Source organism: Apium graveolens, chromosome 7 (assembly GCF_009905375.1).
Source record: "Apium graveolens cultivar Ventura chromosome 7, ASM990537v1, whole genome shotgun sequence".
Classification (NCBI taxonomy): domain Eukaryota; kingdom Viridiplantae; phylum Streptophyta; class Magnoliopsida; order Apiales; family Apiaceae; genus Apium; species Apium graveolens.
This window is the reverse complement of record NC_133653.1, coordinates 36,438,295-36,456,531: the sequence shown is the minus strand read 5'-3', so window position 1 is coordinate 36,456,531 and position 18,237 is coordinate 36,438,295. Positions and strand designations below refer to the sequence as shown.

Genomic DNA, 18,237 nt, shown 5'->3' with positions numbered 1-18,237 from the left:
GCTTTAGTCAATCTTGGGTGGCTTACTCTCATATTAACAATACTCTAGATTCATTTTATATCTTCTAAATTACTCTGTTTTTGTTTTGTATTACTAGATCAAATGAATATATATGTAGTTCCCAATCCCAGCACTACAGGCAGCTTGGTTTATCGAATTTTTTACTACGTACCCGTGAGCACATGTTAAGTGCGAAATCTAACGAGTTTATTTTATTTTAATTGGTTCATATATATAAATAATAGTGGACCTCCTGCATATACAAACACCAATTAAAATGAGTTAATCTTATGAAATTTCGCCTTTAGCATGTGTTCACTGTACACACTAATAAAAAAACCGTTGATTTATTTGTTAAATGGGGTTTTAGGTATGACAAGAGAAGCTGGTTCAGAAGTAGTTTAGTTTATTCTTTTCATTAATTAACAGTTCTCTCTTTAGTGATTTGCATGTAAGTTATGATCCACATGCTTTGCTTTTATTACTAGTTACATGAAAAAAAAACAAACAATTTATTCGAAAGGAGTTAAAATTTACATACAACGAAACAGAAGTTCAGTGAACATTTTATTAGGCCTTGACTAATGTTCAGTTTGGTATAACTGGTGCTCAGTATTCTAGCACTGGACAAGTGATGTTACAAGCAATAAAAGAAACAGTAGCAGTTCATTTTATTGTTTTCGTAAGAAATTAAAGAAGAATATCATCAATTCGATGCGGTATCGTATTTGTTAAAGCAATTCCCTAAAGTTGGTAACACCAGATTATCCATAATTAAGGCGGAATATGTCATTTTGAATGAAAAAGTTCCCCTCTGCCATTGGAATCAAATGAAACATCTGCAAAATAAAACCATGCACATTCTTCATATGTAAGAAATCAATATTCTATATAGTTAGAAAAACTCAGAACAAGTTTAAATAGAATACATATAGTTACCTGACTAAATCGCAGAGGGTAGTCTTGTCCTGGCAACTGGAGGCTGCCACTAACAAAGACCATGATGCCTCCTGGAAAAGACGATGGTTGAGTATCGATGGTGCTAATGGCATGGTGGCATTGCTCAAATGGCAACTGGTTAAGCTTGGTGCATATATCTTCAATCCCCTCTAATCTCTGACCTTCAAAGCTGAGTATGGAAGTAGGTTGATACAGGGAAGACAGTGAGGGCCTGTCGTTGTCGAATAGATGATAGTAATGATCTACAAATGCCTTCCCTACTAATTCAACTTGTTCTTCCATCTCTTCCTATCTCTTTCTCCCCCTCCCTCTATTTATAGTACTTGTATAAAAGTTATATCCCTGCCTGATCTAGCACGGCAGAAGGAGAAGAAAGAATTGTTGTAAAGGGAGAGTATTTATAAGCTAAAGTTATGGAGTAAGGAGTGAGGAAAGAAAAAGATGATTGGAATATGTTAAAGGGAATCAAGACTTGCTGCATAACAACGCAGAGATGCTGAAAGGATTGAACCACATCTAAGCCTTCTTTCGGTCATGAGAGCATCTCCAATCTTTGAGGGGTGCCAACTTCGCCTCAAAATCAAAAATATTTTCTTGTAAATTAGCGGCAAACAATTGTGCACCGAAAGAGAACGGCATTTTATTCATTTAGTGCCTGTGGTGAGGCGCGACCCACAACAAACGAAGGGGGAAAGCTTGCTTTGCGCCTGGAGTATTTTTCAGTTTTTCAACATTACATCTCCCCAGACACCTCCAAAAGTTCATCAATGTTATAGTAGATGTCTTAAAAATATAATAAAAAATTAGTGTAATGGTAGAGGTACCGATTTGAGATTTATCGAAAATCGGAGATTTATCGGAGTGATAAATCAGAAATATATCGGATGTATTTTATTATTATTTGTTAGGTCCCGAATTATCGTAGAAGGGAAGGTTGAATACGATAATCACTAAATTAAAAAATTCTTTCGAATCTTTTGCTGATATAAAATTTAGTGTACGGTTAGTGGTTCCATGTTCTTGAGGTGAATAGTGTTTGGAACTGTAAAACGAGGAACACGAGATATTCGGGGAAATATATATTCGTATATAAATCCACGAGGGGTGTTTTTTGTGAATATGTTGTGTACTTGATGATCACTTAAACAAACATCTAAGTAGATTTTACTTAGTGAAATAATGTCGCACTCGACGGATAACTCATTATAGTCCCAACGGATGATTAACTTATTATCCATCGAGTGAGTAGCTTATGTAATAATAAGTTTGTAGCACAGTGATGTATGCACCTTTGTATATAATCTGTAGTAGCATATAAGTCATGTTGACTTTAACTAGATATGCAGAATAGGTTGATTAATTGTACATAAGTAATGTCTTGTAATTCTGTATAAGTGAAATGAAGTCAAGTGCCAAAATAGCTACCGACAGATGATTAACAAAGCCTTCGACGGATGATCAAATGACTATCAACGGATGTTTAACATAGCAGTTGACGGATGATCAATCAAGTCATCGACGGATGATCTGAAAGTCGACAGATGATCATATCAAGAATTCAAACATCAATTGAACAGTGAAAGCTGACACACAACCGTCGAGTTGGATACAAACACATTGTGGAAGCCCATTAACTGGGTAATAGAGGACAAAAAGCAGCAAAGATTAAGACTGTTAGATTTTATATTTGTTCAGTCTTTTTGACTTTGTAATCTGTATTATATAAACCAAGAGAGTAGCAAATAGAAATATAACTGAGATAGTTGAGAAACACAAAAACAGATAAATCTTTTTAAGCATAATCTTTAGCATTTCCTGCTTTCTCAGCAGTTCAATTTGTAAGCAGCTGTGGGCATTTCTGCAAACAGAGTCCTCTCGATATATTATATATATCTCTGGTGGAATTGTTTAAATCCACCAGAAAATTTTTAAAGACTCTTGTTTTTAATTACTTGTGTTTTGATTCATTCAAGTTTATATTCCGCATTGTGCTAATAAAAACAAATATATCAATAATCGAGTTGAACATTTTTATTTCAAGGAAAAGGTTCAAGAATTCCATTCAACCCCCCTTCTGTAATTCTTGCTTCATTGTTAAGGGACTAACAGTGTTGCTACACTCCAGTATATAAATTAACCGGTTACAATCTAAGAACAACAAAGTTCCTAGCTTCTACAAAGATCAACAAATTAAATCATATACAATATTCTAACTTTTGTTTGTCTAAGGATTTAATTACCGGGTAACGATTATAATGCCCCTATAAATATACAAGAGTTAAATCGGGTATTATAACGTTACTCCAGTGAGAAGAATAACTGATATGGATTTGTGTGTATATCTCCTCTGTAACTCTTTGCTTCAGTTCTTCACCTCTTTTTGGGAGAGAAGATGATGAACAGAATAACTCCAATTGCTGAAATCCTTCTGCTGCTGAGTGTAGTCTTTTATATCAATTAAACTTATGGCTGAGGAGAGAAGATGATGAACAGAACAACAATTCAGCTTCCGGTTTCTCATTTTCAAGCTTCTCACTTATCTTTGTTAGTCTGCTAACTTCTTCATTAGCAGCAACCATACTTGTATGAATATGAAACATTTTTGTGCTCATCTTCTCTACAGTTTCCTTATATTAACTCACATTTAAATCAATGGTGGTGAGAGTTGGTACCTGTGACTTTGATAGGATGACTCTCCTTGCTCCAAGGCCATTAGTGCATAATTTCCAACTTCCTCATCTTCATCATTATCAGAATCATCCCAACTTTTTCCCTATACAATATAAGCTTTGCTTTGTTATTTCTTCAGAAGAGCTTTATACTTTGCTTCCAATTCAAGATAAGCTTTGTCTTTCTTGGGTTTCCTGCATTCTGTAGCAAATTGACCTAGTTCATCACAATTGAAGCACCTTATCTTTGATCTGTCAACAGATCCAGTTTTGTAAACATTTTTGCTATCAGATATGTACTTCCATTTTCCTTTCCAGTTGATGTCTTTGTTGAATGATTGTCCTTTACCCTTGAAGAATCTTGGATTCTTTAATCTAATGTTAGAGAACTTTCTTGCCAGATAGGCCATTGACTGATCAAGCTCATCAAGTTTATCCAGGGTGTAGAACTCATCTTCTTCCAACTCCAAATTGACTTGTTCCTGTGAATCATTGGTTCTTTGTTCACTTGTTGAGGCAACTGGAGTCTGAGATCCCAGCTCATCATTAGAGGTCTGGCTTTCATTGACAATTAGAGCACTTGAACAATCTACAACATGCCCTTGACCAGCTCTTAATGATTTTTTTTGAATCATTTCTGATTCATATGTTTTTAAGATTCCATACAGAACTTCCAGAGTTATTTTTCTCAAGTCTCTCCCTTCTCTGATTGCTGAAAGGGAAAGCTTGAACCCAATTCCTACAGTGATGAATATGAGCGCAATTGAAATTCCTGGGGAGTTATACATTTGTGTATTGATAAGACCATTCACTACATCAGTGATACTTTCTTTTGGCTTAACCATTCTTACCTCACTGTAGTCATTTATCAGCTTATTAAACCTTTCTAACACATCAGTGATACTTTCTTTTGGCTTATCCATGAAACCCTCAAATTGTGAAATTAATATCCTTCTTTGATTAAATCTAACTTCCTCAGTTCCTTCACAGAGTATTTCAATCTTTTCCCAGATCTGCTTAGCAGTGTCACAGTTGACAATGTTGTTGTACATTACATTGTCAAGTGATTCTATCAATATCAGATGTAAACCACTATCCAGGGAAACTTTCTCTTTCTCAGGCTCAGTGTACTCAGAAGGATCTTTTGGAGCATAATGAGCTGGAATGACCATATCACCATCTGTAGATTCCTCAACTCTAACCATAAGAGTGAAAGGCCCATTTTTTAGAATCTGAATGTAGAGTGGATTGGCCATCCTGATAAACAACAATATTTTCTTTTTCCAAAGAGTGTAGTTAGCTTTGTCAAAATTAGGAATTTTGATGCTTCTAATTTTCTGTGTATTCATTCTTTCAAGATCTTAAATCTGTTAACTTTCAGATTTTGCTCTGATACCACTTGTTAGGTAATGAATTACACACAGAGGGGGGTGAATGTGTTTTAGTTTTTTATGCTTTTCTTGAATCTTTTATGGTTGTGAACAAAATAAATCAAATCTTGTAGTGATGTGTGTTTAGACTGAATTTAAACATGCAACAAAGATTAGCACAAATCTTTCAAAACTCACTTAATTTTATATTAAAATTAAGAATGTTTTGCTACAAAATTTCTAGGCTCTTTGTTGATAAAGAGCTTAGCTTCAATCTTGAGAGTCTACAAGAATTCCTGATCTAATTGTTACAACTAACAAATGACCAGTGTTAACTTTATATCACAGTTAACTACTGGTTTACACAGTGTATAATAAGAGATGCTATTTACTTTAGTAAACTGTCACTTATCATTTCCATTTTAGGAAAAGTATATCTTCCATTTCTGGTTTAGCATATCTTTGCATAATGTGTTAACTTTGATCTTCCTTTGTTAGTTAATCTACACCCTTGATCTTGCACACTCTTCAAACTGCTTTTTTGTAGACTTGTCAATCCAACTGGTTGGATTTTTTGTTGATTGTTAATCTTGGATATTGAACTAGTCGGCAATTTGTACTTTGAGATTTTACCTCGAGATCTCCAGTTAGGCATATAGAGATCTTGACATCTCGATAAGTATATTGACTTATCGAGATCTCTAATACTCCATAGTTGATTTGACTTGTAGAGGTCTCTGAGTTCTCTATAAGAGAATTTGGCTTATCGAGATCTCTCATATTCAGATCTTCACTTTGGCTTATCGATATCTCTGAGTTCTCTAGTGACTTATTGACTTGTCGATTACTCAGAGTTCTCTAGTCAAATTTGACTTGTCGGTAACTCAGAGTTCTCTAGCGAATTTTGGCTTATCGATATCTCTGGGTTCTTTAGTGAAAATTGACTTATCGATAACTCAGAGTTCTCTAATGAATGTTGACTTATCGATAACTCTGAGTTCTCTAGTGAAGAATTGAATTGTCGATATCTCCAATCTTCATGTCTTCAATTTGGCTTGTCGATATCTCTGAGTTCTCTAGTAGCTTTCCTGAGTTCTCTATAAGTCATTCTGGGGTTCTCGAATGACTTCTCTGTAATACTAAATCTTTGACTTGTAGAGATCTTGACTTAGAATATTTTTCCCAAAAAAAATTTATTCAACTCCAAGCTTCTTCATAATTATTCTGAGGCATGATCTTCTTGATCTTCTTTCAGATATAATTCTTAGGCTAGACACCGTTTAAAGAAAAAGACTCAAGTCTGCTCTTTTGACATTTTTACAGACTTTAAATGTTACATACAAAATGCAAACTAAGATTACAATACAACTTACTTAGGGTTGTCAATTTCACTTAGTCTTGTTAAAGTACATGCATGTCTTGTACAACAATCTCCCCTAATTTGTGAGGAGATTGCTTAACACAAATTCATGCATGTTAACAAGACTATCCCCAAGTTATAATGGAAAATAAGACTAATATAAAAATTGACACAATTACAGCAATTATACATTAGATGATTTTGAGTTTGAGTATTTACAAGCATCAGACAAAGATTGGAACTTCTGATTCTGCTCTAATGAGGTCTTTTAAATATATAAGAATTTCAAGTTTGTTGGGAATATGTTGTGAACTTGATGATTTCAATAACAAAACACCTCAGTAGATTCAACTTAGTGTATTATGTAGCACTCGACGGATAAGCAAATATAGTCCTGACGGATGACTCAATACAGTCCCGACGGATGATGATTTGACATCCATCGAGTGAGTAGCTTATGTACCAATAAGTCATGTAGCACATTTCTGCAAACACCTTTGTATAGATTCTGTAGTAGCATATAAGTCATGATGACTTTAATTAGATATGCAGAATAGGTTGATTAATTGTACATAGATGATGTCTTGTAATTCTGCATAAATGAAATGAAGTCAAGTGCCAAATAGCTACCCGACGGATGATCAACAAAGCTACCCGACGGATGATCAACAAGGCAACCCAACGGATGATCATGTACCCGACGGATGATCAATTCAAACATTTGTTGACAGTGACAACACAATCACATGCGTCGAGTGTATGCAAAAGGAATGTAGAAGCCTATTCAACTGGGTTTTTGAGAACAAAGAAGCATTACCATTTCCATGCTATTATGAAGATATTCGAAGATGCTGGAATAGAGTAGTGAAGCAGCATAGTATTAGACTTGATATGTTTTGTTTTATTATCTTGTCTTATTTCTGTGTAATCTTGGTGATATATAAACCAAGAGTAGCAAATAGAACTATATAGAATACTAAGAAAATATTTTTTCAGAGAAATATTTGTAAGCTGAATCCTTTAGCATTTCTCTGTAAGTTTAGTTGTTCTTATTTGTAAGCAGCTGTGAGCTATTCAAGCTTCACAGAGTTCTCTTGATATATATATATATATATCTGGTGGATACATTCAAATCCACCAGAAAGTTTTAAAGACTTGTGTTTTTATCACTTTGTGTTTTGATTCATATTTAACTTGTCATTCCGCACTTTGCAAATCAAAACACTGACATATATATTTTAAGTTAGAACATTTTATAATTCAGAAAAAGTTTCAAGAATTCCATTCAACCCCCCTTCTGTAATTCTTGTTGCATTGTTAGGGACTAACAATTGGTATCAGAGCAAGCTCTTGAAGAACAAAGAGTTTAAAGATCACAACAAATAGCAAGATGAACAAGAAGGATATTGGAGTCAAGATTCCTTTTCTGGACAAAGATAATTACCATCACTGGAAGGTAAAGATGCATCTTCATTTACTTTCTCAAGATGAGGCCTTTGTGGATTGGATATAGAGAGGTCCTCATGTACCAATGAGAGCTGCAACTGGAAATGAACCATCAGTTCCCAAGCCAATGCATGAATGGTCAGATCCTGATATTGAACAAGTCAGGAAAGACAAGAAGGCCATAAATATTCTATTCAATGGAGTTGATGGTGACATGTTTGACAACATCATCAATTGAAAAACTGTCAAGGAAGTTTGGGATACAATTCAGATTATCTGTGATGGTACCGAACAAGTTACAGAAAACAAGATGCAGTTACTAATTTAGCAATATGAGCATTTCCACTTTGAAGAAGGTGAAACTCTCACTGATATCTTTAGTAGATTTCAAAAGCTACTAAATGCTCTAAAGCTGCATGTTAGAGTCTACCAAACCAAAGATTCTAACCTCAAATTTCTGAGATCCCTACCAAAAGAATGGAAACCAATGATTGTCTCCTTGAGAAATACACAAGAATACAAGGAGTTTACACTAGAGAGACTGTATGGCATTCTAAAGACTTATGAGCTTGAAATAGAGCAAGATGAAAGAATGGAGAAAGGGAGAAATAAAGGAGGGTCCATTGCACTAGTTGTTGAGTTAGAGAAAGTGAAGGAGATGAAGATAGAAGCTGTCGAGTCTACTTCAAAGGTCTGTGAAAACAAGGGCAAGGGGCTAGTAGCTGGAAAATGAAGATTCTTTGAGCCAAGATGATATGGATGACATTTATGAATATCTAGCATTTCTTTCCAAAAGATTTGTCAAGCTCAAGTTCAAGAAGAACTTTGGAGCAGCTAAGCCAAATAGAAACATGATGGATAAATCAAAATTCAAACGTTTCAAATGTGGCTTGGCAGGGCACTTTTCCAGTGAGTGTAGAAAGTCAGATTCCAGCAAGAAGAAGTTTGAACCTGTGGATTATAAACAGAAGTATTTCGAGTTGCTCAAATAAAAGGAAAGGGCTTTCATTACATAAAAAAATGACTGGGCAGCAGATGGTCTGGATGAGGATGAGGATGTCAGCTATGTCAATCTAGCCCTAATGGCCAAGTCTGATGAAACAGAGACAAGTTCTTCAAGTAATCAGGTAATCACCACTAACCTTGCACATTTATCTAAAGCTGAGTGTAATGATGCAATAAATGACATGTCTACAGAATTATATCATTTGCATGTTACACTTAAGTCCCTCACTAAGGAAAATGCTAAAATCAAAGAAAACAATTTGTTTTTAAGTGAGAGAAATAATGTGCTAGAGTCTAAGTTTATTGAATTTGAAAAATTGAGAACTGAGTGTAAAATTGCTAAGGATGAATTAACTGAGTCCTTGAAGAAAGAAGAGATCTTGAAGAAGCAGCTTGAACGAGGACAAGAGGTGATTAAGGCATGGAAAACATCTAGAGATGTTCATGCTCAAATCACCAAAGTTCAAGGTATTGAGTCCTTTTGTGATGCAGCCTGGAAGAAGAATAAGGAGAAGCTGAAATCCAATTTGGTTGAAGGATTGCTAATAGATGTGGACTCGACGGATGATGAGAGTCATTCATCGGATAAACAAAAGGATTATCCGTCGAGTGACATAAATCCTCATCCGTCGGCTGTAAGCAAACCTGTGAGTAAAGACAAACTTGCCAAGTTAAATGAAAAATATGGATCAGTTTCCAAAAACTTCATTTCGGGAGAATCTAGTCAAGTGAGGAAGGAGAAGAAAGTGAATATTGGACATCTGTCTATCAAGCAATTAAATGACAGACTAGAAAAGATTGAGGTTAAAACAGAGGCTAAAAAGAAAAATAATAGAAATGGTAAAGTAGGGATTAACAAACATAACAACTACACACCTGATAAGTATGCTCCAAGAAAAATCTGTGTTAAGTGTGGTAGTGTAAATCATCTGTCTGTTAATTGCAAAACTGCCATGCCTACTTCCATATTTGTGCCACATCCTTTTCCCAACATGAATGTCATGCCTTCTATGCCTATGAATGCTATGTCTACACAGAATATGAATGCACAATTTGCTAATATGCCATTTGCACCTAATCCTTATTATGCTGCATTTAGTATGCCTCAAATGCCATTTAGCATGCCCTACTCGAATAACATGTTTACAAATAGCATGCCATTTTCTGTTAATCAAAATGTGCATGATAATTCTGTTGTAATGAATGGTTTCAAAGGTCCAACTCAAATGACTAAGGATGAATCTGGTATCCTCAAGTCAAATGAGATCAAACCTAAGAAATAGAAGAAGAAAGCTAACAAGGCAGGACCCAAGGAAACTTGGGTACCAAAATCAACTTAATTTGATTTTAATGTGTGCAGGGAAATAAAAAGAATCTATGGTACTTGGATAGTGGTTGTTCAAGACATATGACTGGTGATTCTACCCTGCTCACAGAGTTCAAGGAGAGAGCTGGCCCAAGTATTACTTTTGGAGATGACAGCAAGGGTTATACTGTGGAATATGGCTTGATTTCAAAAGACAATATCATCATTGAGGAGGTTTACTTAGTGGATGGTCTCAAACACAATTTGTTGTGTATCAGCCAACTTTGTGATAAAGGCAATTCAATGACCTTCAACTCAGAAGCCTGTGTTGTGACAAACAAGAGGAGCAATAAAGTGGTTCTCACTGGAGTGAGAAAAGGAAATATGTACCTAGCTGACTTCAACTCATCAAATGCTGAAACTGTTACTTGTCTTCTCAGTAAAGCAAGTCAAGATGAAAGTTGGCTTTGGCACAAGAACCTATCTCATCTAAACTTCAAGACCATGAATGAACTTGTAAAGAAAGAACTGGTTATAAGCATTCTTCAAGTGGAGTTTTCTAAGGATGGACTGTGTGATGCTTGCCAAAAGGGAAAGCAAATTAAAGCATCATTCAGAAAGAAGCTTGATTCAACAATTGAAGAACCTTTACAAGTGCTACACATGGATTTGTTTGGACCAGTCAATGTGTTTTCCATCTCAAGGAAAAGATTTTGCCTAGTAATTGTAGATAATTTCTCAAAGTTCTCTTGGACATATTTCCTTAAGTCTAAAGATGAGGCTAGTGAAATCATCATCAATTATATAAGGCAAGTCAACAATCATCCTGATTTCAAAATTAGAAGAATCAGGAGTGACAATGGAACTGAGTTCAAGAATTCTATCATGAGAGCATTTTATGAAGAAAATGGGATTTTGCATGAGTTTTCAGCAGCAAGAACTCCACAACAAAATGGAGTAGTAGAAAGGAAGAATATATCACTTATTGAAGCTGCAAGGACAATGTTTGAAGAATCTAAGTTACCAACATATTTCTGGGCTGAAGCTGTAAATACTGCATGCTACACTCAGAATATTTTTCTGGTTAATCAAGCAAAATGCATGACTCCCTATCAATTTTTCAAGAACAAGAAGCCAACTCAGAATTTTCTTCATGTCTTTGGCTGCAAATGTTATATCTTGAGAAATCAAACTGATTAGAATGGGAAATTTGATGTTAAAGCAGATGAAGGAATTTTTGTTGGATATGCTGTTGGTAAAACATACAGAGTCTACAATCTGAGAACCAACATTGTTGTGGAATCAATACATGTTGTGTTTGATGATAAAAATATTGAAGGACTACAAGATGGAGATTACCATGAAAGCATCAAATTTGACAATGTGGAGATGGTTAGTGATGACAATGATGATGAAAGTGATCAAGAAATAGTATCAAAGGATAATGCAGAAAAATCTACTACCAATGAAGCACAAAATTCAACATATGTCGAGTTGTAAAATGCTTCATCCGTCGGGAGACAATCTGCTTTATCCGTCGAGAGACAACCAGCTTCATCGGTCGGTACTCAAAATTCACCATCCATCGGGTCATCAAAAGAAGCTGAAAGTTAGAATAGATCACTTACAGAAAGTTCCCCTTTCTCAAATCAAATATCCATAAACTCAGGGGTAGTTTCTAATAATAGAAACTCAATCACACATCAAGATAACAATGAGGCCCTTTGAGCTAATCTACCTCAACAAAGGAAATGGACAAAGGATCACCCCTTTGAGCTCATCATTGGTGATGTATCTTCCAGAGTTCAAACAAGGAGAGCAACTCAAGAAGAATGTCTATATAGCAGCTTCCTCTCTAAGGAAGAACCGACGAAGGTAGAAGAAGTTTTGTTGGATCCTGATTGGATTTTAGCTATGCAGAAGGAGCTAAACCAATTTGAAAGGAACAAAGTATGGAAGCTGGTGCCCAAGCCTAAAGGAAAGAATCCAATAGACACCAAATGGGTATTCAGAAACAAGATGGATGAAAATGGCATAGTAGTCAGAAACAAAGCTAGATTGGTTGCTAAGGGCTATTGTCAACAAGAAGGAATAGATTTTGATGAAACCTTTGCTCCTGTTGCAAGACTTGAAGCCATCAGAATCTTCTTAGCCTATGCAGCTCATGCCAATTTCAAGGTCTATCAAATGGATGTCAAAAGTGCCTTTCTGAATAGAGATTTGGAGAAGGAAGTCTATGTCAGCCAGCCTCTTGGTTTTGAAGATCCAAATTTTCCAGAATATGTCTACTATCTTTTGAAAGTACTTATGGACGGAAGCAAGCACCTAGAGCCTAGTATGACACTTTGTCAAAGTTTCTTTTAGAGAATCACTTCACTAGAGGTACTATAGACAAAACTTTATTCTTTAGAAATATTAATGGCTCTAGTATACTTGTTCAAATTTATGTAGATGACATTATTTTTGGCTCTACATATGAGAAACTTTGCAAAAAGTATGCCAAATTGATACAAAGTAAGTATGAAATGAGCATGATGGGAGAACTAACTTACTTTCTTGGTTTGCAAGTTAAGAAAGTTAGTGATGGAATATTCATTAGTCAAAGTAAATACAATTATGATCTGTTAAAGAAGTTTGATCTAATGGATTGCACATCTGCAAAAATTCTCATGGCCACTACAACTAAGCTTGAATTAAACACTACTGAAAAGTCTGTGGATATTTCAAGTTATAGGGGCATGGTTGGCTCACTTCTATACTTAACAGCTAGTAGGCCAGATATAATGTTTGCTACATGTCTTTGTGCTAGATTTCAGGTTGATCCTAGAGAATCTCACTTAGTAGCTATTAAGAGAATTTTCAGATATCTCAAGGGAACACCAAAACTTGGCATTTGGTACCTTAGAGATTCTGGTTTTGATCTAACTGTGAAAGGAATATGTCATAGCCTATTTGTTTATTTGAGGATTTAACTCAACTCAAATAAGAATGTAACAAGTAAATAGTGGATCTACCGTCAAAGAGATCTCACAAAGTAACATCTGTCAAAAGATTCATAAATAATGTTCATCTACAGACTTGAGGAATTAAATCACTGGAAGAAGTTCAAGAAATTATTCAAGCCTCAGTAATATAAATCAAGATTGTCGATTTAATCAAGTGACAGAGATCTTGTCAGGGTATCAGATAATTACAGGGTTTTAATCTGAAGAAAATCAAGTTATCAAAGTCAAGACATGAAGAAACGTCACGGAAGTTAGTCACTCATGAACCAGACAGTACATCGAGTGTCAACATTGAAGTGGTGGAATTGATTCATAATTTTCAGTGATTTTCAGAAGATTTTCAGAAGAGTGGTTGATGTTCAAGAGTAGTATTAATTCTCTATTAATTAATTAAGTCATATAATTTAATTAAGAAAATAAATTATATCTGCAAAGATTAATTTATTGATTAATTGAATTAATTGATTAATTTAATTCTGAATTAATATTATGAATTTTCAGAATTGATTTTGAATTTATATTCAATATTAATTCAGCATGACAATCAATTGAACCAGTATGACAATCAATTGTCATACCGAAAGTCATACTAGTTCAAATGGATTGTCATACCGAAAGTTCTACCAGCTATGAAATTGTCTTGCTAGTTCAAATGACTGTCTCACCGATTGTCTTGCTAGTACAAGTGATTGTCATGCCGATTGTTTTGCTAGTTCAACAGGTTGTCATGCCGATTGTCTTGCTAGCTCAACAGATTGTCTTTCCAGTTCATTTGATCTCTGTGGATTGAATTATTAAAAGACAACAACAGCAGACATTATTAAGACAATTTGAATACATCTTCAACCACTCAAGAACATAACAGCAGCAGCCGCACAAATATTTCATCTCTCAACTGCAATTCAAGATCATTGATTTTCTAGCAATTAAAGTTAAATCTAAACCACTAGAAATCATTCTCTTGTTCTTGTGTAACTATCTAGCGGATCAAAATCCCTAGAACTTAATCTCAAATTGCTTCTAGCATTTGATATTTTTATTACAAAAATAGAAAAAGTTCATGTCAAATTTATTCTAGATTTGTGATAATTTATTTGAAATTAATCCCTTGTAAACGATACCGTTGTTGTAACACCTTTCAAGTTTAATATTAGTTTTATTTTACTTGAATTTTGTTTTACATTTTTATTCCGCATTAAATTCGATTAAACAGTAAAGTTTGTATTCAACCCCCCCCCCTTCTACAAATATATCGGGACCTAACAATTGGTATCAGAGCCTTCTGATTAAAGAACAAATCAAGATCCTAGACTTTTGTGACTTTTCAACTCCTTGGATTTTTATTTCTTCAAAAATTCATAATGACTTCACGAAAAGTTGGAACGGTTAAAATTCCACTGTTTGATAAAGAAAATTATATTATGTGGAAGAAGAAGATGATCTTGTTTTTACAAGTTACAAATCCCAAATATCTGGACGTGTTAAAGAAGGGTCCAAAAATTTTGATGGTTATTGAACCAGAAGTTATAGAAGATAATATTGTAATTACCAAAGCTAGAACCTATGCAAAAGAGCCTGAGGATTTTACTCCTGCTGAAAAGGAAGAAGCCTGCTTGGATGCCAACCTTTAATTAATTTTAGTTGATTCCCTTGATGCCTTGATGAACAGACATGTGATGAACTGTAAAAATTCCAAACACATCTGGAAAACTATTGAGGTGATTAATGAAGGCACAGAGGAAGTTAGGGAGAACAAGTTAGAAATCCTAACCTCTGAGTATGAACATTTTAAATCCAATCCAGGGAAAGGAATTACTGAAGTGTTTGAGAGGTACAATGCATTGATCAACAACCTGAACATAAATGGAAAATATTATTCAATCAGGGAGGTCAACAAAAAGTTCCTTTTAACACTGTCAACTCATCTTGAACATAGAATCACTGCCATAAGAGAAGCGAGAGATCTGAGTGAGATTTCTTTGAAAAGGCTCTATGGTGTGTTAAAAACCTATGAGTTAGAATAGATTCAGCCAGAAGGAAGTCTACGGGAAAGGTAGAGTGGTCAGCACGTCTACTGCTCTAGTAGCTGAAGGTCAACAACAACAACAATCTCAACAGTCAGAGAGAATGCTACAGTCTTCCAAGGCTGAGGAAAATGTGATAGTAGCAGAATATGATCCTCCTACTACAAATCAATCCGGTGATGATTTTTACTCCTTGGAAGAGCTAGAGCAATTGGAAGATGAGTCAATGGCCCAGATTGTCAAAAGATTCTCCAATGTCAGATTCAAGAGAAATCCCAAGTTCAAGTACAAGTCCAACTATAACAGATTCCAGAAAGGTGGATCTTCATCCTCTAACACCAGCAGTGGTGGATACAAAACATGGATGGTTGATCGGAGCACCATTCGATGCTTTAACTGTAATGAGTTGGGACACTTTGCCACAGAATGCAGGAAGCCAAAGCAAGTAAGGAAGAACTCTTATGATTCAAATCAGAAGAGTAACTCTAAAAGGGCTTATCTGGCAAAGGGAATAAGCTGGGATGATACTAATAGTGAAGATGAAGAAGATGGGAATCTTGCTCTTATGGCTATTGATGCAAATACTTCATCGTCAAGAAAAGAGGTAAAATTCACTGGTGCTCGTCGTGATAATGAACTGTTAATTCAACAGATCAAAGACCTTGAGAAAGAGGTCAATGAATTAAAACTTGTGCACATTAATCAAGACAAATTAAAAGAACAAGTATCTTTTCTAGAGAATAGAGTTAACTGTTGTAGACAACTCGAAACTATTCTCAAATCACCGGTCTTGAGACTAAGGTTAAAGTTTACTTTAATTCTTGTTCAAAAGCTAAAGAGTTCTAAAATAAGCAAGATATTAATCAAACATCTGGAATAGGTTTTGATTACAATATTGCTATTTGAGAATTAGGCATAAACTCCCCTCCTCATGTCTGTGCTAATGGTAGGGAAGTACCACATGTGCTTAAGGGTGTTGATAAACCCCTCTATAAAAATCAATTGCTGAATCATTTGATGAGACCTCCTTTATTATTCAAGAAGAAATACGTGTTGAAGATCTTGCTAATGAGAAGGTTGTTTCCAAGCCAAGTGTGTCGAAAGTTCCAGTCAAAGTTGTGAAAGAAACTGAGACTAACTCGGACACACATGAGTTGGATAACAAAAATGCCATATCTACCATACATAATTTGCTTGTTGTTAATCCCTCTCATAAAGTATGTGGTGTTCCTAATTGTATGTCTTGTGCTTTTAATTTGATGTATGCTTATTTTAATGGTAAGCATGTTTCTAATGATAAGACTACTCCTCGTCAGCATGTGAATAGTAGGAAGCATGATAGGTCCAAGATTGCTAGTCCTCCTAAGGCTAGAAAGGAGATATTTGTGCCTAAGCCTAAACAGAAATTTGTTAAGGCTGTTTACAAGGTCAAATGTCCAGTCATTGAGAAAGTTGAGAACATAAAAGTTAAGAATGTTGTTTTGCCTGACAAAGGCCAATTCTACAAGTACGCCGGACCCAACCAAGTTTGGGTTCCGAAGAAGGTCTAATCTATTTGTATTGTAGGGAATTAAATAGGTGGAACCGACAGTGTGGATTCTTGACAGCGGATCGTCAAGACATATCACTAGAGATAGAGCCATGCTATCAAACGTGGTTGAGAAAGCTGGCCCAGTGGTTACCTTTGGAGATAACAGCAAAGGTTTAACTGAGGGATATGGTTGTTTGCAAGCTAGAAATGTTATCATTGAAAATGTGTATATTGTGCAAGGACTTGAACACAATCTGCTTAGTATCAGTCAGTTCTGTGACAAGGGCTACTATGTTTTATTCGACAAGCTGAAGTGTAAAGTCCTGCATAAAAAAATGAAAAACCCTCCTTGATGGGAATCCAGAAAGGAAATCTGTTCGTAGCTGACATGAACTCCGGAAGCTGGTATCCAAACCAAATGAGAACTTTGTAATTGGTACAAGGATAACCAGAAGTCAAACTGGATGATAATGACATTGTTACGAGAGACAAGGAAAAACTGGATGCTAGGTTATTATCAGGAAGCAGTATCTAACATATAGCACCAGTGACGAGACTTGAAGATATTACGATATATCAGGAACCTGATACATATTACACTTGGAATTAGACTCTAGTAGATGTGTACAAGTGCACTCATGGTTGATGAGTCAAAAGAGGAAGTCAATGTACCACAATTCATGGACTTTGCAGTTGCAGATCTATTGGACTATGCAATCTCTTCTTCACAATCTCACTTCAGGTTGGTATGAACTAGTGTACTACTCAAGCAATCGTCAAGGACATGGTATGGCACTCTAACAAAAGTTATATTTTAATATGAACTAGTAGAGTCGTCGTATTAATAACCCTCTTATCACTAGGCACAAACATTTTGTTTTATATGTGCAGTGATATATTGACAATGTTATATGTTGGTCTACAAACAGACTTGTGCACTCGAACAGTTTTAGGAGAAAATCAAACTTCTTTCTACATTAGTGATTTCTTATTTCATTAAAATCTTTTGAAATCACTATTGTACATCATTTCTCTCAAAAGATTAAAAGTATAATTTTCATTCATTATAGATCTTAAGTACATTTTATCTCTATTGCCATATGTTCTGTGATACAGGTTCAACCTCCAATGGCCTTCTTATATTGACAGTCATGAGGTTGAAAACCCACAACTTCTATCCCAGATTGTAAAGACAAACACAGAAATAGAACCAACCAACACTCTCTTACCACTAAAATGAAGTATGAATGAGTGTGAGGGAGATAGTGCCTTAGTGCACCACATAAGGAAGGTTCTGAAGTCAACCCAACAGCTCTGTCTCCTATAAAGATGAGTAGTATTTAAACAAAGACAACTGCTAGCCCCCATACATCTTCTCAAAAAGATGTAATGGCTGAAAAGGCACAAAAATAGTTACTAGATTCATCCTCTCAACAGGGTGCGTCTATTAAAATTTGCCTGTCGGCGAGGGTATCCGATGTAGTGTCACCACCTCAAACATAAACAATTCTTGATGCACAAGGAAATATTACACACATGAAGGAGGAGTTGACGGAAATAA

The 18,237-nt window shown here is 35.3% G+C and overlaps 1 protein-coding gene across 1 annotated transcript; it reads right to left on the bottom strand.

Moving 5' to 3' along the window:
- Positions 1 to 493: 493 nt before the first annotated feature.
- LOC141671960 (nuclear transport factor 2B) lies at positions 494 to 1,424 on the bottom strand. Its single transcript, XM_074478429.1, has 2 exons — positions 940 to 1,424; positions 494 to 839 (listed from the first exon to the last, which is right to left on the bottom strand). Exons 1-2 carry the CDS (start codon positions 1,240 to 1,242, stop codon positions 765 to 767), a joined length of 378 nt encoding a protein of 125 aa, XP_074334530.1. The 5' UTR covers positions 1,243 to 1,424; the 3' UTR covers positions 494 to 764.
- Positions 1,425 to 18,237: the final 16,813 nt, after the last annotated feature.